The 23,988-nt window shown below is 42.6% G+C and overlaps 1 protein-coding gene across 1 annotated transcript in view; it reads left to right on the plus strand.

Moving 5' to 3' along the window:
* Positions 1-18,232, plus strand: part of LOC121167126 (methyltransferase-like protein 24) — a gene marked incomplete at its 5' end in the record, with an annotated part of 66,363 nt that extends 48,131 nt beyond the window's left edge. Inside the window, one exon of the mRNA XM_040996511.1 lies at positions 17,893-18,232. Coding sequence (XP_040852445.1) covers positions 17,893-18,207 — 315 coding nt within the window. The remainder of the gene's footprint in view (positions 1-17,892) is intronic.
* Between the last annotated feature and the right edge of the window lie 5,756 nt (positions 18,233-23,988).

Consider the following 23,988-nt stretch of genomic DNA (forward strand, 5'->3'; position numbering starts at 1 on the left):
TTTAGGTGCTAGGCTGCTGCACTGAACCCTCATTTGGCCTTATCTTTACAATGAGGAAGTTGAAACAGATGTACAAAATCTCTACTGGACCGGGTGTGGTAGCCTAGCAGCTAAAATCAAGGTATAAGAGAATACAAATTTATTAATTTATTTTTCTTATTTGACAGCAAAGGAGAGAGAGAGAAAAATCTTCCATTTACTGGTCACAATGATCGGAGCTGGGTCAGGCCAAAACCAGGAACCAGGAGCTTTTCCAGGTCTCCCACACGAGTTGCAGGAGTCCAGGCACTTACACCATCTTCCACTGCTTTTCCCAAAGCATTAGCAGGAAACTGGATCAGAAGTGGAGCAGCTGGGCCATGAGTCGGCCCCTCTATGTGATACTGGCATTATAAGCAGTAGCTTTACCCATTATGCCACATGTCAGCTCAGAGAATACACATTGAATTAATGAAATTAGGAAATCAGTGCATAATACAAATGAGAAATTCAGCAAGGAGATAGAGAATTTAAAAAAAAATCAAGGGCCCGGTGCGGTGGCGCAAGTGGTTAAGGTCCTCGCCTTGCACGCCCGGGATCCCATATGGGCCGGTTCTAATCCCGGCAGCCCCGCTTCCCTTCCAGTTCCTTGCCTGTGGCCTGGGAAAGCAGTTGAGGACGGCCCAAAGCTTTGGGACCCTGCACCCGCGTGGGAGACCCGGAAGAGGCTCCTGGCTTCGGATCGGCATAGTATCAGCTGTTGTGCTCACTTGGGGAGTGAATCATCGGACAGAAGATCTTCCTCTCTGTCTCTCCTCTCTGTAAATCCGCCTTTCCAATAAACAAAATAATAAAAATAAATCTTAAAAAAAAATCAAATAGAAATCTATGAAGAACTTAGTAAATCCAATAGCTTTAATGATCGACTAGATAAAACCAAAGAAAGAATAATTAAACTTTAAGAGTGGTCTTTTGAAGTACGTCATTAGAAAACAAAAGAACAAAGGGAATGAAGACATTGTCTGAAACATTTTCGACACCACTGAATTAAATAATACATTTATTCTGGGAATTCCTGAAGGAGTTAAGGCTGTACAACCTATATAGTGAAGGAATAGTTGAAAATTCCCCCACTCTGGAGAAAGATACGGACATCTCAGTACAAAAGACTAATGAGACTACAAATAGACATGGCCAAGAATGATCCTCACCACACACATAAAAGCTGAGCTCTCAAAAGTACAGCACAAAGAGAGAATTTTTAAATCTGTAATATGAAAGCACGAAGCCACTTTTAAGGAAATCTCCATTAGATTAGCAATATAATTTTAAGAATTATTTATTTGGAAGGTGGAAGAGAGAGAGAGAGAGAGAGAGAGAGCAAGAGATTGCTTTCCCGTCTGTTTAGTCCCTCCCCAAATGGCTGCAATGACTGGGGCTGGATCCGGCTGACAACAGGAGCCAGGGCCTTCATCTAGACCTCCAACATGGGTGGCAAGAATTCAAGCAGTTGGATCATTTCCCGATGTCTTCCCAGGACCAGGCTTGGAGCTGGACTGCAAGTGATGCAATCAGAACACACCATCCCTCACACGGGATGCCAGCTTCACAGGAAGTGGCTTAACATGCTGTACCACATTGCCATCCCCTAGAATATTTTTTCTGACAGAAACCATATATGCCAGGAGGAAATGAAATATTTCCAAGTTATTTTAAAAGTTATTTCATTTTTATCATAAAGTCAAATATACAGAGAGGAGGAGAGACACAGAGGAACATCTTCCATCCAATAATTTACTCCCCAAGTGACCACAACAGCTGGTGCTGTGTCAATCTGAAGTTAGGATACAGGAACTTCTTCCAGTTCTCTCACACGGGTGCAGGGTCCCAAGACTTTGAACCATCCTCAATTGCTTTCCAAGGCCACAAGCAGGGAGCTGGATGGGAAGCAGGGCTGCCAGGATTAGAACCAGCATCCATATGGGGTCATGGTGCATCCAAGACAAGGACTTTTAGCCACTAGGTCACTGTGCTGGGCCCTTCAAGTTTTTTTTAAAGAATACAACTCTCAACCAAAAATACTATATTCAGTAAAGGTGTTACTCACAAATGAAAGAGAAATACTTTCCAAGCTGAGCAAAATTTGGAGGAATTGTTTACCAGCAAATTGACCTTACAGAAGATGTTTAAGGGAGTCTTGAAAACAGAAACAAAGAAAACAATCAGCAGCTCTGTGAAGACATGTAAAATTACAATACCCTTTAGAAAAAGAGAAGGTATGTAAAATAAAGTAGAAAGAAAACAAATTTTAAATAGTGAAGGGCAAAAGTTTGATCTGCTAATTAAGAAAAAAGCTAGTGTTGCCTGCATCTCATACCAGCATGTGGAGCTTCTGGTTCTGCCTCTGCTGATTCTAGTTTCATCCTGAAAGCAGCAGGCAATGGCTCAGCCCCTTGGGTCCCTACCGCCCACATGGGAAACCTGGATTGAGTTCCTGGCTTCAGTGTGTCCCAGCCCCAGCTGGCAGTGCACTGCCAAATGGAAGATTTTGCCTCTGTGCCCTGACACATCATCTCTCCCTCTCAAACAAACTAAATAAACAAAACTTCTCAAAATTAAGTGAAAATGGTAGCAGGATACAGAACAGAGAGGGACAAGACACCGAGGCTTTCAGCAGGAAGCAGCTTTGATTCAGGCCCACAAAGAGCCTGCAGCATAGCACAGAATTGTCTTGTTTCCCCTTAGTAAACAACTCTACTTCCCCTCTACATATTTGGTTGTATGCGGTCTGATTGGATACTTCAGAGCCAGAGGATGACTTACAGAATGTTCGCAGGGTTGCATGTGCAGGTCTCGCCCACAGATTCCTCTAGTACCCCATTGCCGGAGGCGGTGAACTGCTGCCCGGCTGCCCAGCCTCCCGGTGCACCAGAGACAAACAGACGGGCAGGGGTTCTGTCCAGCAGATTTATTTAGGAAGAACAGATTCTTAATTAGGGTAATGGATAGCCTCAGGTCAGGAATTTCAGGAATTCCAGGAGGGAGAAACTAGGAGCCAATCACTAGGAGCACGACTGAGGAAGCTACCCCCCATAGGCCGGAGTAGGTGAGCGAAATGGCCCTGGCCAATCAGTCTTTTGGAAACAACTTGACCCCTGCCCTGGTTCACGCCCAGGGCTCTGTCCTTGGCCACCATCTTGCTCACCACATGTAACCCAGTGACCTTGACTGTTAGTTGCCATCTTGTTGACTTAGTGACCTCTTTGCCCCTGAGCCCCACAACATGTATGCATGTTGATAGAGCCATGCTGTTGTATTTGTTCCTTTCCCAGAAAGCCCATTACTACAGCTACCCCCTTTGTCAGTTCCTCTTCATAGGTTTACTTCATTTCTTAATATAATTATATCATTACTTATCAATCAATAATAACTTTGAATGCAAACAATCTAAATTCCCTAATTTAGAAATGTAGGCAGAATGAATGGATAAAAACAGAACATCCAACATTATGTTGTCAACAAGAAGTACTTCGGGGCTGGCACTGTGGTGGAGCAGGTAACGTTGCTGCCTGCCTGTTGGCTTTCCTTATGCATGTAGGTTGGAGATGTGGCTACTCCACTTTGAGTTCAGTTTCCTGCCAAAGCACCTGGGAAAAGCAGAAGATGGCCCAACTACTTGAACCTCTGCACCATGTGGGAGAACTGCAAGCAGCTCCAGCCCCTGGCTTCCTCCTGAGGAGTGAACCAGCACATGGAAAATCTTTATCCTTCTCTCTCTTTATTTTTTTAAAGTTTTACATCTGAAAAAGATTTTATTTATTTTTATTGAAAAGAGAGGAAGAGATACTCCCCAAATTGGCATGATGACTGGAGCTGATCTGATTTTGAGCCTGGAACTTCCTCGTGGTGCAGGGTCCCAAGACTTTGGGCCATCCTCTACTGCTTTCCCAGGCCACAAACAGGGAGAGGGATTGAAAGTGGAGCAATTGTGGCTCAAGCCAGAGTCCGTATGGGCTCCCAGGACTGAAGGCAGAGGCTTGTCTTTCTATGGCATTACACAGACCGCTGTATATATAACTCTGTCAAATAAGTAAATAAATCTTAGAAGAAAGAGAGAAAGAAAAGAAAGAAAGAAATGCATCTCACTAGAAAAGACACATAGAGACCAAAAGCAGAAGGATGGGGGGAAAATGTCATGTAAGCAGAACTGAAAAATGAACAGGAGTTGCTATTCTTATATTGGACACAATAGATTTTAGACAAAAATGGTCAATATATAATGGCTAAAGGGTCAATTAAACATGAAAATATAATGTTAAATGTACCTGCAGCTAGTGCCAGAGCACCCAATTTTACTTTAGAATATTATCAGTCCTTTTGGAAGAGTCAAGGTCTGATAAAATGATAGTGGGGGACTTCAACACCCCGGTTTCAATAATGACATATAATCTGCATGAACTAAATCAATGAAGAAATCTCAAAGTTAGACCATATTATGTGAGATACCAAATGGACCTCACAAACATTGACAGAATATTCCAGCACATGACACATTTTCTGGGATAAACTATATATTAGGCTACAGTACAAGCCTCAACAATTTTTTTTTAACTGAAGTCATAGCATACATCCTTGCTTGATAATAATGGAATGAAACAAGAAATTAACAACAAAAAGAAATTCCAAAGATTACTCAAATATGTGGGGGACTGAAGAACCTGCTTCTGCATGAATGAGTCACTGAAGAAATCAAAAGAAAATTTAAAATTCCTTGTTACTGATGTAAACAGAAATGCAACACACAAAGACTTGAAAGATATACAGAAATACTACTGAAAGGAAAGTCTATAGCAATATGTACCTACTTAAAAATTACAGAAGTATGAAGTAAATAACCCAGCCATAGTTTTCAAGGATATGTACATATATATAAACAAGAACCAACTGGATTGAAAAACAGAATAAAAGAGATTATTTTTTAAAATGCCAGAGCAGAAAGAAATAAAATAGAAAATAATAAGCTATACAAAAGACCAATAAAATGAAATCAAGATTAATGGGTCTTTGAAAAGATAAACTAGGGCCTGGCGGCATGGCTTAGTAGCTAAAGACCTCGCCTTGAATGCCCTGGGATCCCATATGGGCGCCGGTTCTAATCCCGACAGCTCCGCTTCCCATCCAGCTCCCTACTTGTGGCCTGGGAAAGCAGTTGAGGACGGCCCAAAGCTTTGGAACCCTGCACCCGCATGGAGACCCGGAAGAGGCTCCTGGCTTTGGACCGGCATGGCATCGGCCATTGCGGCTCACTTGGGGAATGAATCATCGGACGGAAGATCTTCCTCTCTGTCTCTCCTCCTCTCTGTATATCTGACTTTCCAATAAATAAATAAATCTTTAAAAAAAAAAGATAAACTAAATTGATAAACTTGTCACTAGAGTAACTCAGGGGAAAAATAAAACTCAAATAAATAGTATCTGTGACAAAAAGTGAGATATTGCAACTGATACCATAGAAACACACAGGGCTATTAGGAACAAGTATACACCAACAAATTGAAAAACTTGGAGAAAAAGCATTGATATTTTATTTTGTTTTGTTTTATTGTATTGTATTGTATTGTATTGTATTTTACCAAAAATGAACCACTAAGACACAGGAAAACCTGAGCAGAACAATAACAGGTCGTGCAATTAACTCAGTAATCAAAATTCTCCAAGAAAACAAGAGGCCATGACGAAATTTGCTTTACAATCAAATATTATTAACCTTCTACGGAAAACCAACAGCAATTCTTTGCAAATTAATCCAAAAAATTGAAAGTGAGGGCACACTTCCAAACTCAGTCTACAAGGCTAGCATTTGATGATAGAGATGTCTTATAGCTACACTTGGAAATGGTGACAAGCCACTTGCCTTGTGTGACTGTTGGGCATGTGGAATGTAGCAGAGCTTTTCTAGTTTTCATTTTGTATGATTTTGGCAGTCTCTATAATTTTAATTTTATGTAATTTGAGTTTATATGGCCACACATGGTCACACAAATGAGACATCACAGTTTCAAACCATTCCTAAATGTTCTTTTGCTTTTAATTGGCACAGTTCACTGTCTTAGACACACTGAATACAGTAGAAAACTGAATGCCACTTGCATGATTATGTATTGATAGTATGTATGTGTTGAATCATTCTTTTGTTTTATCAACTAACAGAAAATATTTGAAATGGGAACTTTGTAGTTTAATGCCAATGAAGTATTCCTCAAGAGAAACCCAATCTTTATTTCCAAGCCCTATCCAGTACTTGTGGTCAGTTGTGCCTTCTCAGGTGATTGGACCCCTTTAGATCCTGGTGGTAAGTACTTTTTAATAACCTTCAAACTCAAAGTATTAAAGAAAATTATCTTCCATCAGTACTTGAAGGGAAATTTGACTCTCCTGTTGGTAGAAAGAGAAGATGAGTTGGAGAAATTTTTGGTGTTCCACCAAAAGAAATGCAATAAATGAAAAACATGGGCAGAGAAATTCATGACACTTTGAAGAAAAGCTAAGCTCTATATTAATTGGAGCTTAGCATTTACAGAATGTTGCAAATCAAGGCCCCAACACAACTGTGCCAAATGGGATGGAGAACTTCACAGCTGTTTCACACCTTATATCCACCGTTGGCTCCTATATGTTTTCATGGATGTAGTCTGTAGCAAACTGACCACAGAGGTGGAAGAGGAAAGAAGAGGTCAGGCCCAATATATTTCTGAGGCAAAATGGGCAGCACTTATTGTCTGATGGGATTTTACGCCTTCTGTGATCAAGGAATTCTGATAAGAACTTGATGGCCCAAGGGAAGTTATGTCCCCATCCTGAAGCAGCTTACAGACTGGATAAGAGAATTAACACATATAAATGAATGAAAACCGTGGCTATCTGCTTCTCTAGATGACTTATAGGATCTGTATATCGAGGACTTCAGGGTAACCCTGGAAGATCTAAAGAACTGGGAATGCTACATTCACATCTTTATGGCTTTAAGACTGGAAAACTGATTTATCTGGGGTGATGCTAAGATCTGAAATAAGACTAGGCTAGGTGATGAAGATAATCCTTATATATATATATATTTAAACAGCATTTTTCAGTTTGTTCATGTGCACACATTCCCCCTGAAGCCTCTAAATGTTTCCTGTCTCCTCTTCTGGTTTCTACCGCCTTATCCCACTCACTGCTGAGTTTCATAAATGTTCACTCCCAGGACAAAAGCTCTTCTTGCTTAGGTGTCAGGACATATCATAACCACCCGCTGGAAAAAAAAAAATCCTAAAGAACCAAATGAGTTTATGACCCTCTAAGTTAGTGCTGGTTTTGCATTTGGGCTTGAATCTCATTGCTGTCCCCATAATACTTTGGTATTGACGCAGTCTCATCATTTAAAGGCGAAGATTAACCCATTGAGCTTCAAGAATATGTCTTCCTGAAGAACATTTTGTTTGGACACTTAGTTGGTTATTTTCTGATACCCATAAGAATAATTTATATGTCTTTTATGTCCTATGTCTTTCTAGAAATGCTTTAGGATGCTTGTAGAAATACAATTAGGACAGGAAAGTAAAAGATCTGTTTGATGTAACTTTAAGACGGTAGCTATTTTTCCAGCTTATGGCTGGAGCTGTCCTTGGTGCTGCTGTTGCCTTTCTGGCTGAATCAGCCCTGGGCAGCTTTCTTGCTACTGTCACAGTAGCTGCTCCACCAGTATCCAAGAGCCTTTTGACTTCATGTCACCAGCTCCCCCAGTACAGGTGTCTGTCTTGAGCTTCAAGGGCTGCTACACACATTCCTTCTCCCAACCCAGCAGCCCCAGGTAGGGTTCTCTGGCACACACTAAAGTCTGTAAATGTTTGTCCTCATTTCCTTTCAAATTCATTTGCAGTGTTGCCTCCTGCAGGGGTTCATTCTGTGAGATGATTACCACACAGAAAAATATTTTCTTTTCTTATTAGCTCAGAATTGATCTACATTAGCTTAGAGTGACCCTTCATATTTCTTATAACGCGCAGGGCAAGCCTCGTCTCTCTTTGCCAAGAGGGAGCAAAAATCTTATGTTGTTTGTTACATTTCTGTCAGTTGGCAGTGGTAATTGAACCTGTGTTAGAATGTTTAAAGTCTAAAGCTCTCAAAGAGGCTTTAAATCTTCCTGTTCATTTAAGAAATATTATTTTGTTCTTTTTTTTTTACAAGAAGATCCTGTTTATAATGCATTTAACTTCTAGCTTTATAGGTGCAGATAAATCTTTCCTTAAATAGATTTGACATATAAAAGCCTAAATTTATTTTATCATCAAATAACAACTTTTTACAATTAAGCTCAAAAGCAGGAAGAAGTTGTATTGATGCAGTTATTTTGAAATGATGAATATTGACCCATACAGTAATTAATATAGCTTGATTTGTTAGAGTGGTCAGTAAAATTCAGTTCTCAAAAATATTCATACATAGGGCCTGCATGGCAGTCTAATAGCTAAAGTCCTCGCCTTGCATGCACTGATATCCTATATGGATGCTGGTTCATGTCCTGGCTGCTCTGCTCTCTATCCAACTCCTTGCTTGTTGCCTGGGAAAGCAGTAAAGGACAACCCAAGGCCTTGGGATCTTGCACCCATTTTGGAAACTTGGAAAAAGCTCCTGGCTCCTAGCTTTGCATCAGCTCAGTTCCCGCCATGGAGTCCACTTGAGGAGTGAAGCTTTTTCTGTCCTCTCTGTCTCTCTTTCTCTCTGTAAAACTAACTTTCCAATAAAAATAAATAAATCTTTAAAAAAAATTAATATGTAACCAGATGATATGACCAAATTTTTGTTCTTTAATTTAAATTATGTGCTCAATCACAAAACTCAGTTTCTCTACTCCTTTTCAGGCCTCTTTTACAACATGTGAATTGCATGTATAAATAAAGGGTTTATGGTGTGAGATCCTGGCCCAAACAAGTCAAGTGATACCGAAGCAAGCAATTGTACTTACAGGATGTAAAATCTGAACAGGAAATACCTTATTCTTACTTAGTTGATTGCTAAGCCAGATGGTTAATACTCAAAGGTAATGCTGTTGTTTATGTAACTCTGGCTCTTAAAGATTTTGATGAACAGAATCATGACTAATTAGCATTACAATTCATGATATCGACCTATTTTAAGCTTTGTGCAAGGGGCAAAATTGTAGTACAGTAGGTTAAGCTGTCACTTGCAACACTGGCATCCCATATTACAATGCCAGTTCATATCCGATTACTCTGAGACTGATCCAGTCTCCTGTTAATGTAGCTGGGAAGGCAGAAGCTGACAGCCCTGATACCTGGACCCCTGCAAGCCATGAGAGAGACTGGGATGGAGTTTCTAACCCAGGCCATATGGGGAGTGAACCAGCAGCTGGAGAAGTTCTCTCCCTCTCTCTGCCTTTCTGTTCATTGATTAATGAAGACTTTAAAAAATCATTTTCTTACACATTTTCTTAGCCCAAAAAAGTTGGTTCTGTGTCTCAAGAGCTCAACTTGCCAGCTGTGCCTATTTTTTGACTCTGTTGATCTACTTCTGAGGATTTAAGATTTATCTATAAGTTTGTTAATCACATCAGTTTTGTAACTGTTCCTTTGGCCAGAAATCCCAAATGTCCACCAGAAGTTCAATCATTATAAGAGCTGTTTTAAAAAGTTAGCTGATAGAAGCTTTCAAAATAGGAGAGCTGCCTTTTCAAATGCAGTCTTTGGACAGAATTCTGAGTATATGTGAGAAATCAAAAGGGAGCTACTCTTGTTGAAGTGAAAAATCTGGAAGCATAGCCACCTCTTGCCTGTGCTGGGACCCTCACTCACTTCTGTTGCATTCTTGTGGCAGCCTGAAGGACCCTCTTTGGGTTAGTATGCTAGGTGAAAACTTTTTGCCATGTAAAGAGGTGCGTGATCTCTTGCGTTAAACAGCAAACTGGGGGGCAAATGCTTGGTGTAGCAGTAACGTTGTTGCATCCAATGTTGGAATGTCTGGTTAGAGTTCTGGTTCCTCTGGTCAAAGCTTCTTACTAAGGTGTTTAAGAAAGCAACAGATTTTAACTCAAGTACTTGGGTTCCTACCACTTACGTGGGAGATTCGAATTGAATTCTAGGCTCTTGGCTTTGGTCTGCTTCAGTCCTTGCTATTATTATTGATATTTGGGGAGTTAAGCAATGGATAAAATGTTAATCTATCTTTCTGTCTCTCTCCTTGTCTTTGTTTTTCTGCCTTTCAAGTCAAATAAAAATAAATTGGGCTTGCGGGTTCTGAGGTCTGAGAATTTCTTCTGTCCACAGCGATCAAGCAGGGGATGGGTCTCGGACAGCTCCGTGCAGGCTAAGGACCATGGCTCCACCCACCGCCGCCATGTTGGTGGGCAGAGTCCAGGTAAGTCTGGGCAGAGGCATGGGTGTCTGAATCTCCCGTCACGTGGCTGTGACTCGGAAAATCTGCACCAATCCAGGCTTCCTGCTGACGATCCTAGCTTCCTGTCCACTACTGGCATGCAGAGGGTAAATCCTGAGCTTGTGGGCAGCCAGAGTACCAACAGTGCTGTCTGGCAACAAGCTCTGGGGAGTTGGGGGTGTGGAATTACTGCTTAGGGATATCCATAGTTAAGGCCACTGTACGTGTAGGTGGGGAATGAATCCTAAGGAACACCCAATGACAGGGCCACTGTACTTACAGGTAACTAAGGGGACTAAGATTAAGTGGTTTGAAGGAGAGAGACCAGAAGATCTGTGTGGGTCAGACTCATGCACCAGCCCACAAGGGAGTCCTGGTTGATCACCACATGCCAGTCCACGTGAAAGCTAGGGCTGAGAGCCTGTCTAGCAGGGCTAGATCCCAGTACCAGACTGAATGTTGGAACAAGGGACAGGTCACATCAGGCAAGGTCAAGACACCAACCAGCATGTGAGAAAACCAGGTCCTGGGGTAGATTCTGTGGGAGATATGCAGGCCAAGCCCTGTGGAAATAGAAGTCCCATTGGTTAGCTCAAGCGTTGGGGTGGTAGTGGGCTGAGCTAGGAGTGATCATGGAACCTGCCAATACTCACGGGTACTGGGACTGCAAACATTCTGTGCAGGTCCAGGATGCAGCACCTGCATGTGCATCCTAACACAGGGTGTGAAACAGGCTGGGTTGCAGCATTCACCAGCACGTACAAGGCCAGACTAAGGGGCAGACTAAGCTGAGCAAAGGCTCATCCATTGTCATATATGAGATATGAGTGAGGGATTGGACTGAGAGGGGGACTTGGGAAACTCCCCTAGTGGGTCATAGCTCCTGGTGGTGAGCATGTTGTCCAAGATTGGGGGTCAGCAGGCTGGGAAAGATAGCTCCAACTGTTGACTAATGTGCGGGTTGGTTTTGGGAGGGGATAGACCGTGCAGGGCTGAGCAAACCTTAGGTCACCAGCAAGTGCAGAAACCAGGATAGAGCTCAGGTCATGCGGGGCTAGGCTGTCACACCTACTGGTTTGCATGAGTCAGGGATGGGAACAGATTGAGCAAGATCAGGTTCCAGCAACCACAACAAGAGTTGGGACTGGGCACTGGCCATGTCAGGCCAGGCTACACCATCCAAGGGAAAAGGCCAAGACAGGTGAGGGACTACGCCAAGCAGGGTGAGAGCCATCACTGGCTCGTGCAAGATCTATGACTAGGGAGCTAAGGGTATACCTTGGCTGGGTTGTGGTTCCCACTGGTGAGTGCAAGGCCCAGAGTGGGGGCTGCTGTCTGGTCTGGACATGGCTGCAGTGTTCCTCAGCACAAGTGTGGGCTGGGTCTGGGGCATACCAGACTGGGCTAGACTCCAGCACCAACTGGTGCTTGTGAGAACCAGGGTAGGTGTAGGATGGGCTGGACTAGGTCTCTGCCTCTACTAAGTCATGTGTGAGCTGTGTCTGAGTGTGGAGCAGGGTTGACTGGGCTATAACAGTAAAAAAAAAAAAAAACCAGAATGGGAGAAGACTGGTCAGGAAAGACCACTCTTCCTGCTAGGACAGGAGGTGGACTAAGTAGGACTTACCCAAGGACCCACCAATGGTGCATTGGGAGAAGTTCTGATGGAGGAGCTTGGGAAACTCCTCTGTTGGGACGCAGTCCCTGCAGGTAAGCACAAGAACCATGATTGGGAGGCGCCCATACCAGGCCAGATAATGGAACCCAGCAGCATACATTTGGCACAGGTCAGGGGTGAACCAGGCCAAGCAGTTCATATCACCCACTGGAGAATCTAAGCACCAGAATGGAGTGTGGGTCAGGCCAGATTGGGCCACAGCACAATCCACTTCACAAGGGCCAGGACTTGGGGTTGGCTGGACTGGATGAGGCTGTAGCCCTGGGTGGGCCATGCTGGCCAGGCTACAGTACCCACTGAGGCAGACCATGGCAGATTGGGCCACATCACCCAAGTGGGCATGGGAGGGGGCAAGCCCAATGAGAAGGCTGTAGTGGGCTCCCCTGCTGAACCACCATTCCCACTGGTGAGCATGAGAGCTGGGAGGGGGCAGATCAGGCTAGGCAGGGCTACAACATTGGTTGGCTTCATGTGAGTTGAACCAGGAGAAAACCAGGCTGGGTTGACTGTTCCTGCTGATGCATGCATAAGCCAGAGTGGGTTGGTTGGGCTTTGCTGCAGCATCAGCTGGTAGATGCTGTCATGGGGCAAATTCTGTTAAGTGAAACTGCAGAACCACCTGGAGAGTGTAAGATTCAGAAGTGGGAGTGAGCCAATTAGGGAACTAATGGGCACCTCTCCCTTGGGTTGTCACTCTGACTGGTAAGAACCAGGACTGGAACAGGCATGGCTAGACAGAGTGGAACCCACCAGCATAAGTGTGGGCTGGATAGTGGGGTTAGTTAGGTTGAACTAGGCTTCAATGCCCATTGGCATGTATGAGAACTGAATGGGATATGGGACAGACTGGACCAGTCTGCTGTACATACTGGCAAGCACGGGAACTAGGGCAGGGAGCAGGCCTGATGGGGGTTATTGTGGATTACCCTGCTAGGCTACTATTCCCACTGGTTAGTGTGAGAGCCAGGTGTGTGGTAGGATTGGAATGGGCTGCAACACCCATTGGTTTGTGTAGAAGACAGGGCTGGAGACAGAACTAACCCAGCAATTTCAACTTCCAGTATGTGCATAAGCTGATTGTGGTGATGGACCGTGCCAGACCCTGTAATGGCAAGCACACACTCAGGTCTTGGGATCACCTCAGACGCAGTTTCTTTTGGGGATTCCCCCCAGTTGAATCGCTGGACTCAGAACCCCAACCATAGAAAGAATTACAGGTTCCATGGTCTGACTGTGGAGTGCATGTATCAGAGCTGGGCCTCCTTGGTGGACAGCATATCCAGGTGCACATGGAGGGTATGGCAGTACATTGGAGTCTTCAGAAATCACCTGGTATCATAACAGAGGTTGGGGGACAAAACAAATTGATCAACTACACCACCAAGTGTTGGCAGTGAGCATCTGGGCAAACAGAGACTCTAAGGTAGACTGTGTCAATCAGTGGATTCTGGAGAGATTTCATCGTGCTTGGAGTGGCAAGATCAGCAGTAATTCAGAACTGTTGAACTATTAAAACCTCTTGAGCAGGACCCTTGGAGCATGCCCCACATCAGGGACCCTGGGGTGGTGTCAGGTGGCTGTCTTCCATCCCAGGATACAGAGGCGTTTGGGAGGCTGGATGTGGCTTCTCCCCTTATCTCCCCTTTCCCCAGATACAAGAAGGAAAGAAGAGAGAATGTGGAAATAATGGTCTCACCCACCTTCCTGTAGCCCTTGACCCTTATATCCTAATCAACTATGTAAAAATCATCAAAAATAAAGATCATTATTTAAAAAAAATAATTTAAAAAAATCAGGCTTGAGGGTGACATCACCAAGATAGATGACTAGGGGTGTCTATGTACTTCCTGAACAATGAAGACCCAAACAAGGAAGAAGCAGTGACTCAGGCATGCTTGAGACAGAGCTGGAGTACCATGGAAGGCAGCAGAGACTTTGCAGAGGATGGAGACGCACCGACCTTATAAAGAAAAGAAGTAAGCACCGAGTATCTGTTGTTTTCTCTTTTGAAATCAACACTGAACGAAGAAGGACTTTGCTTGGTGGTGCAGGTAAACAGGATACCTCAGGCTGACCTCAAGCACTTGGACCATTTTCTATTACCTTCTGAGGTACTTTAGCAGGAAGCAGAACCAGAAGTGGAACACCTGGGATTGAAGCAACTCTCTATTAGCATTAAATTGGTGGTTTAACCCACTGTGACACAATGTCAGCTCTTCTTTGTTCTTTTTGTCTCCATGATATGTACCCTGATGTAAGTGGAATGTTGACATCACCAACAATTTTAATGCATTTGAGTCTCTGTCTTCTTTACATATAATGATTCTTTTTAAAGATTTATTTGTTTTTATTGGAAAGTCAGATATACAGAGAGGAGGAGAGGCAGAGAGGAAGATCTTCCATCCGATGATTTACTTCCCAAGTGACCAGGAGCCAGGAGCTCTTTTGGGTCTCCCATGCGGGTGCAGGATCCCAAGGCTTTGGGCTGTCCTCGACTGCTTTCCCGGACCACAAGCAGGGAGCTGGATGGAAAGCGGGGATGCCGGGATTAGAACCGGCGCCCATATGGGATCCTGGCGTGTGCAAGGCGAGCACTTTAACCACTACACTATCGTGCATACAATGATGTTTATTTTAAATAAATGATGTTTATTTTAAATAACTGAGTGTTCCAATGTTGGATGGATAAATATTTACATCATCATTGTCTCATATTAACTTGATCCTTTGTTCATTATGCAGTGATCTTTGTTGTTTTATATGGCTTTTGAATCAAATTGTCTACTCTAACCACTCCTCCTTGCTTTAAGCATTTATTGGAAAGGAAGATTTACATATAAAAGGAGAGACAGAGAGAAAGATCTTGCATCCACTTGTTCACTCCCCCAAATGACTGAAACAGCCAGAGCTGAGCTAATCCAAAGCTACAAGCTGTTTCCTATGAGTCTCCCACGTGGTCACAGGGTCCAAAGGCATTGGATTATCTTAGACTGTTTTCCCAGGCCACAAGCTGGGAGCTGGATAGGAAGTGGAGCAGCCGGGACACAAACCCACACCCACATGGGATCCCAGTGCTTGCAGGGGGAGGATTAGCCAATTGAACCATAATGCTGGATACCCATTCATTCGCTTTCAGTCTTTGTACATCTGTACTGGTGAGGTGAGTTTTGTTTAGTTGTCTATTCAGCCACTGTACTTCCAGAAAGAAAGAAAAAGACAGAGAGAGAAAGGGAGCAGGGGTGGGGGGGGGGAGGAGAAAGGCAGAAGGAAGGAAGGGTGGGTGAGTTACAGACAGGAAAGACTGAGAGAGATCTTCCATCTGCTGGTTCACTACCTAAATGGCTGCAAAGGCCAGAGCTGAGCTGATCTGAAGCCAGGAGCCAGGAGTTTTCTCTGGATTTCCCACATGGGTACAGGCACCCAAGAACTTGACCATTAACCACTACTTTTCCAGGCAAAAGCAGGGAGCTGGATGGGAAATGGGGCAGCCAGGACACAAGCCAGTGGACTTCTACATGCAGAATATATTTGCTGTGATTGCATCTAAGAATTTAGTTCTCGGCCAGTTATTCTTACCTCCTGTTTATTTATAAATATGCTTGGAAAAATAAATAGACTCTCCAATATTTAACCAGTGTAGTTTTTTAGGTCAGTTGTAAACTGATTAATGCTTTGATTCATTCATCACATTGAACATATACCCATAAGCCACAGTGAAAAATCAATCTGTAAGAAACCTAAAAAATTCGTGGCTGTAGGATTTGATACAGCAAATACTGATTTTTGAGTTTGGGATATTTTTTGTACCATTTAGAACATTCTATGAGATTTCAATTAAATATTTCCTTTGGCAGCTTAATTACCCTTCATCCAGGAATATTCTGCTTAAGACTGCCAAAATTAAATAAAACCATGGAAGTGCCATTGCAAGTGAGATAGAAAAAAACAGTGAATTAATTATGTTGTATGCAATTCACAAGAACGATTTTAGTCTGGTGTGTGTTCATTGGAATCTGCCTTGGCTCAGTTTATTTTTAAAGAAAGATTTTTGTGGATTTTTTTGCTTTGATTTTGGGACTCTTGAACCAAAGGACTGGTCTACAGATAGCTCGTCTGAGTATTCTTGGAGTTGTTACCATAACTCTTCTTTGATAGACTGCAGGGGCCATCTAGGAGAGTAACTATCCCCTATGTGATCTCACGACTTTGGGCAAACTCACACTCCTGCACTAATTATGTGTTCACCCCATGAACTTTCTCTTCTTTGAAATCACACAAGGGCTGTTGCCATTGTACTTATGTTGCAGCCTTGCATGGGAACTGCTCCAACCAACGTGCACTGAGAAGAAGGGCCGGCTGGGCAGGACCGGCCTCGTGTTTATCCTGCTCCTTCTAAACAAGTAACGATGTTTTCATTTTCGTGGGCCTTGGTGCTAGTGACTTTAGGAGGCAGCTTTCGCGACGGCGGTTAAGGTCCTGCGGTTGCCTCCACGGACCACAACCTAGGCTCCAAGGCCGCCGGGCTCTTTTCACCCTGGTCCTCCCACTCTGTGGATGCTGTTGGCTTCCTTCCGTGTGGGAAAATAATGCCTTCTGAAAAGCACTCTGTAAATGTAAAGTGATGTTTCACGATACTCTACTCGCTGACTTCTGTCCACTGGCCAAATAGCGTCTGATTGTCCATACTCAAAACTTCCTCGGGACTCTGAATTACCATTCTCCTTGCTGCTTACTGGGGAGGCCACATCACATCGTGGTTAGGAACAGGGGTACTGGCAACGGTGTTCTGGTTCTACCACACAAGGAAGGCAAGGGGTCGGTTACAACTGAGTCTGTTTTCTGTAAACGCTAATCAAGGGACACTAACATAACCACCCTCGCAGGACTGTCGAGAGGATTAGATGGGTATTGTAAGGGAAAACACTTAACAGAGTATCAAGCATCGGTAAGTGCTTGGGAAGGATTAGCTTTCCTGGGTTTCTGAGGGAATGTAGACTTCTGCGATTGTAATGCATTGTGTTTAAAACCAGCCCAAAGCAGCTGATTTTCACAGTTAAATCGCAGCTTAGTTTTCCTCCCCTCCTACAGTCTTTCCTGTATTCCATCTCACCTAGGCTGAGGACACATGCAAAGGGAACTTCAGTAAGTTCATAGAAAGTGGAATGGAAAGATTATTTTGGTGCAAAAATGTTTTGAAATCCAGGCACGGTTTCTTCATCACATGCATTTTTCATGAACTTTTTGAAGACTCCTCTTATTCATTAAATGAGCAGATGGTGTTGCTTTTCTCCATTTGAAAGAAATCATGGCATAATAAACTTTTTTACAAGCCCAATATTCAGATACTTAAGAACTGTTTCATTGGCTTCCAATCCTTGCATTTGGGGTAGGAGGGGATAAGGTTTGTGAGGAGGCCCCTATGGGCAATAGCCCTCCGTGAATCCCTCCCTGTGGCCACCATGCTGTCATGGCTGTGTCACTTGAAGCAGCAGATAGATTGTGGACTCTGTGACATATATGACACAGTTTCTATTTCTTGGATATCCATTCCCACTGGGCCCAAAGCAAGCAACTATTATGATTTCTGCCTGGCATTCTGCCATTTGTCTATGTAGCAGTCAGAGTGGAATGAGGTTAGACATTCAAGTCAGAAACAACTTCCTGAATATTATCTCCAACTCTACAATCTTACAAGTTTTGCTTCTTTGTGGAGATGGTTACAGTGTGAGGCTCCTGATTTCAAGGTGGCATTATCAGTGATTTGTCAAATCCACTCATATCATCTCATTGTTTTGTTACAGATTGATGTGCTCAAGGCAGATCTGGAAAGTGCAGAATGGAAGGTTCTGGAAAATCTCATTCTGGAAAATGTCATTGAACAGATTGGCCAGCTCATCTTTGAGATCCATCTCCACTGGCCCGGGTTTGAGGTTAGTGGCACTGACAGCAGTGTCGTGCGGTTCTGGTACAGTCTCCTCAAAGAGTTAGAACAAAAGGATTTCAAGCTTTTTCACAGTTACAAAGACTTAACTAAACCTCAGCTATTCCTGAAGAAAGAGATCTTCAATGCAAGTAGCTGCTATACTCTAAGCTGGGTGAATACAAGATGGGGATAGCATGCAGGTCCACGTCGAGAATGCTGGGGAATATTCTCAGAACGGAACACACCCACAACTCTCAGCACAGATTTATGTATTTACTAGACTGTTATCTGCTCAAGCAGGGACCATGTTACAGTCTTTGTGGTATAGGAGCCTGGTACTTGACATGTGGCAAAGGTACCCTCAATATACCAAGGGATGAACCATCAGCTCCCTCCCACCTGCACCCTGCTCCCTCCACCACCATTGTCCAGACCCAAGCCCTTTGCCATCTGCCTCAAATCATGTTTCTTTACAAGATGAGAAGTTTATTCCGGATGATTTTCAAAATCTCATTTTGAATAACTTGCCTAAGTAGTATAAAAATATCCAAATTATTTTATCAATTTAGTATTTCACTTTTGCATTTTCTCTATGTCTTGACAGGGTGTTGAAAACAGAATATTGATTGTGTTAGACTTTTTTCTTTTCCCCATTTGTTTTTCTTTAACCCCTTTCTGCCCTCAGACCTTCCCCAGGCTGGCTTTTTGCTTCTTGTAATCATTTGAAACCATCATATATCTAGTGAGAACCCAGAAGATATTATCACTAGCTTGGATTCAAGAGCATAAGACTTTCTGAGTTAGTTGTGATGACTTTCAAAAATATAGGTGAGGTTTTTATTTTGAAACCTATCATACATTAATGAAAGCTGTGCGGCTGCGAGGGCCAGCCCAAGTAAGTATGGCTGGCAATGGCTTCAGTCGCTTCAGTGTATGGAACTATTTTAAATGAGCAGCAGGATTCCTGCAAACTCTAAAGAGGTTCATACTTTCAGGCTGTCCTAAGGAAAGCCAACTTTGGATTATATCAAGTAATTTTTCATAAGCATTTCATATCCTGAAGCATATGCATCAAAGTATGAGGAATGTGCCGATCATTAATGTCCAGTCTGGTTGGTGTTGAGATATGCACCCACAACCGTATCAAGACCTCTAACTCAGGGAACTGAAGATGGATGACATTACAGAAAGTCTCCTTTGTATAAGGCAAGGAAACCACTTATTTCAGACAGTGGTGCAGAACATCAACCTTATCACACTATATATGAGGCAAGAGTCGATGTACTGGTAAAAAAGAAAAAAATAATAAATCACAAACACTGCCACCCACACCCACCTACCAGGCAGCCTGTTCTAAAACTGTCCTTCATTTCCTTCAGGGGTTGTTTGAAATTTATGGTGAATATTCTGATGGTTGCTATGGTTTCCCTGCCTCTAGATTTGGTATGTCTATCAGGTAGGTCAAGGCCTGTTAACCTCAGCACAATTGCCTTTGGGGCTGTATTACTCTATGCTGGGAGGAGGAGGCTGTTCTGTGCATTGTAGAATGTTTAGCAGCATCCGCTGGGCTCCCCAACAAGGTAACAAAGGAACCTCACCGTGTCCTCTATGCATTCCCACGTTAGGGGCAGTCACCCACTGCAGAGATGGACAAGTGTAGGCCATGGGAAGGGGACCAGGCTACACAGCCTGGGGTGTTTGCTTATTAATAGTGAGCAAAACACAACCCATCACTGCCATAAACACAAAAGTAACAGACCAGCAAAATCAGGACTTGCCCTTTTCTGAGAGTTCACTATGCGCCAGCACTTTGCATAGGTTACTGCTAGTTCTACAAGAACTCAAGGAGGAAGCAGAGAACCTTGAGCAGTTACCTTACTCAGATTCAACTAGCTGACAGTGGAATGTGAATTTATACTTCCGTTTTCCAGACCCTTTCAAATGCTGCCTCCATGGCCTTCACCACATATAAAATTCTTTCATTTATTGGTCTTGCTTAGTTAAAGGAAGAAAAACCTACAAATATACTTAGACCAGACCTAGATATCTGTTAGAATGACGATAGTGCAGATATGCCTCACATTGAATCATTAACCTAATTAAAACATGACAGTACTTTAAAAAGTTCATGAAAAAATACAGATCAGTTTATTTTGCTGTAAAAATGTTTGAAATTCATGCATAATTTTGTTTGTGTTTGTACAGTACACATTTTCCATGTACGTTTTGAAGAATCCTTGTGTGCTGCCAAATGGAGCCTTCCTGAACACACATGGGGACTGAGAGACTTGTGTGGCAGGACCTGAGGCTTCCGGGAAAGTTCTTGTGAGGCCCAGAAAGGACTCTCGCTCTGGCTCATCCTGGTGCTGGCACTTTGCTCTCAGTTTTGAGAAAGGACACGGTCACTTGAAATTGCAGTGTCATCCTCCTTTGCTTTAAATCAGTCAAACCTGTAGATAAATAAGTCTAGAAGGGAATATTTGTGACACACAGCTCCTTAATAAACTCTGAACAGAGAAGTGCTTATGCATGATTCTGGAAAAATGCACTTAATAATATTCTTGAACATGCCTTCTTTATTTGAAATACAGAATATGAAAGATTCAGAAACTGCCTTTTTTAAGAACACACTGAGGTCACAATCAATGCAAAACAATGCTCTTTTTTTTGTCGTGCAGACTTTCACTTGACGTGTTCAAATGAAGAGAGCAAAAGAAAAGTGAGTTAGTTTCCATTACAATTGACTGGAAGTCCAATATTTACATCGTGGTAGAACAAAAAGAAATTCATGAATTTACAACGTTTTGTTCAAATCAGTTATTCAATATAAGCATTTCTGCCTTGACCGTAAAATCTTTTAGTAAATACAGTATAAGATTTGCATCTCTTAGCATTATGTGTTTACATTTAACAAAGGTTAAATTAATAGAAGCCAGGCTCTGTATGTTTTTTGCCAGCTTAAAAATGAAGGCCATATTTAAACAGAGTGTTCTTCCTGACAATTCAACAGTCCCTCCAAGTTCAGTGAACACAATTATTCTTTCCTGAGGGAGACAAATTTATGCTTGTTTTTCAAGCAATAATATAATTTCTTTTGTATCAGCCAATTGTTGATACTTTGTAAATTCAATATAAATTTAATCTTGCACTGAAATGTCTTCTTTTCCATATGATGACTTTATACTTAGATGAAATCATAACTTAAAGATTCAATACATCGTCACAGCTGCCTAAGTTAAGGGATGTCTGGAATCTTTTTCTGTCCATAAGAAAAGTAAACCAAGCTGCTTCAGGTGCTGCCCTACTTTATGGCTAGAACTATGTGGTAAGTGCTCATTCTCAATACTTTAAACCAAATGCATTCTAAAACCAGCAACTTCATATCATTACATGAGTTCACTTTTTCTTATGGGTTTTTATGAGACTTTCTGAGGTAACACAGCACTTGAGGGAATCAGCTGGAATTCTGATCCCGACTATTTTGGTGGAGAAGCCAGGTTTGCACAGGAGTGCTGGTTTAGCCAGATGGCCGAGGGGATGAGTCGAGTGTCAGAGTGGTAGCTAAGAATGAAGGATTGTTTGCTTGAGAATTGCTGAGATAGACATGAAGTGTTCTCACCAAAGAGAAAAAGAGATGACAAGCATGTGAGGTCATGGATATACTAATGAGCTCCAGCCATTCTATTTTACAGGTACATATATCCAAATGCCGTGTTATATATCATAAATATTTACAAATCCCATTTATCAACTTTAAAAAGCCCATAAAACTTTGCATAATTTATACTGAAACAAAATACTAGTAAACTAAGATGGTTGGTAGGTAGTGGGAGTCTTGAGTCGCCTAGGGGCTTCCTTCCACCTGAGCCCCTATCACAGAACACCCAATCTCCGCTTAAGTGGTGAGCTGAAGGTTACTGAAAGGTACCGAAAGCACAGCAGGTGCTTGGCTTCTGTTCTAACTGATCTGTCCTCTGCCTTACCTGTTATTGGAAGTTTTTAATATCACCCAGGTGAGCATGTGCAGGAAACTATTGAAAGTTTGTACAAAATGGAAACATTTTTCTGGTGCCAGAGAAGTTTTAAATATATGCAAATGTGCATTCAACGAAAGTCCAAATGGGCTCTATGATATTCATGAGAAACCACATTTTTGTATCATAACAAATAAGTAGGTTATGATCCATACAAGAAAATATTTCTCAAGGATTGATGTCAGATCAAACCTCATTTGCTCAGGGATCCCCTGTTTAAGGACCATGCATTCCCTGTCTTTGAATGAATGTATCTGTTTGGGTCATGTCTTGCATCTTTCCCAGTAGACTGGAAGCCCTCTGAGTGTAAGCACTTGGTCTGCAGCCTTAATGCCTAGTGTGGAACTTGATAGATAAAACGTGCTCAGTAATATAAGGTTGAATATAAATGTTAGAGGTTATCTCTTGTAGAAATTTCCTGTAAAATCATTCATCATTTGTTATCAAATTTTTTTGGCATTAAAATCACTTTGGAATTTAGAAGGACTACTGTTTTTCATTTTGTTGACTTACCTTTGGAAGTCTTTCAACCTGTTTATTGCATTGTATATCGTATTCCCTGTCCTGAATAAAGGATGCTAATCTGGAGATCCTGCTGACTTTGCGGACCTGAGAGCTGTGCGACAATCAAATTGAAATCTCATTTATTATCAGACAATATGTAAGTCCTGGGATATGAAACCTCAGCGTTCCTTTCTCGTTCTTTATTGTCCCTTCGTCATACCAGTTTCCAATTCCAATTGACTTGTACAGTCAGGCTAGTGTGGAGAAAATTTTTTTTTCAGTTTAGAAAAGAAGGGAGGTATCATGACATGAGGCTATTCCTACCAAGGAGTAGGGCTGGAATGTCTCAAAAAATGATTTGCTACATCGTTATACAACATAATGGGTAAAAAGCAAAAACAAGGTAAGAAAAGGTGATATAGTCTCAATATTGGAATGTAAGCCAATGTAATTTGTGGGCACAGAAAAGTGATGGGGCCTGGTGTAATGACTCAATGGCTAAATCCTCATGTTGAAAGCACTGGGATTCCATCTATATCGGCACTGGTTTGTGTCCTGGCTGCTCCACTTTCAATCCCTCTCCCTGCTTACAGCCTGGGAAAGCAGTCAAGCGAGGCCCATAAGACTTGGGACCCTGCACAAGTGTGGGAGACCTGGAAGAAGCTCCTAGCTTCAGACAGACTCAACTCTGGCTATTGTACCCATTTAGGGAGTGAATCAGCAGTGAAGAATTTTGTCTCTCCTTCTTACTATAAATCTAACCTGCCTTTCCAATAAAAATTTTTAAAAATTAACGAAAAAATGACAGGATCCTGACTACAATGACAAGGGTTCTGAGAATGTCTTCAGGTTCAGGTTATTTCACTAAAGGCACAGAGATGACACAAATCAGATCGCTTCATGACATGCAATGAAGTGGCGTTATTAGAGGTGAGCACCAAAGGACAAAAGGAATAAGACCATCACCATTCTCCTGCTCAACAGCTGCGTTGCACACACCAAGCATCCCCTTTCTCAGCCTGTTTTCCTTATTTTGGGTTAAGGGATTATTTAATTCCTAAAATGTCTCTTTCCTTGAAAAAAATCTCACCATTTTGCTTTTTGTGATTAGGCAAAGGCAGTAATAGGATAAGTTCTTGGTTTGAGTGCTGCCATGGTCTGAAGTTTCCCATGCAAAGCCAGGAAGGCAAAGCCCTTAGGAACAGTAGGAAAGTGCTTATGAAAGGAGGCGAGGCCAAGCGTTTTGTCCTCAAACCCTGTGAGGACAAAGCAAGGTGTCACCTTTGAAGCCGAAGGCAGACTCTCTCCAAAAACTCCATCTGCCCGTGCCGCTAGCTTGGACTCCTGGGCCTCCGGAGTTTATAAATGACCCAGTCTAGGGGGTTTTGTTAGAGCAGCCTCAGTAGACCAAAGGGAAGAAAAGAGGTCTCAGGATA

This window comes from Ochotona curzoniae, unplaced genomic scaffold (assembly GCF_017591425.1).
Source record: "Ochotona curzoniae isolate NIBS_2020 unplaced genomic scaffold, NIBS_Ocur_1.0 patch336, whole genome shotgun sequence".
NCBI lineage: Eukaryota > Metazoa > Chordata > Mammalia > Lagomorpha > Ochotonidae > Ochotona > Ochotona curzoniae.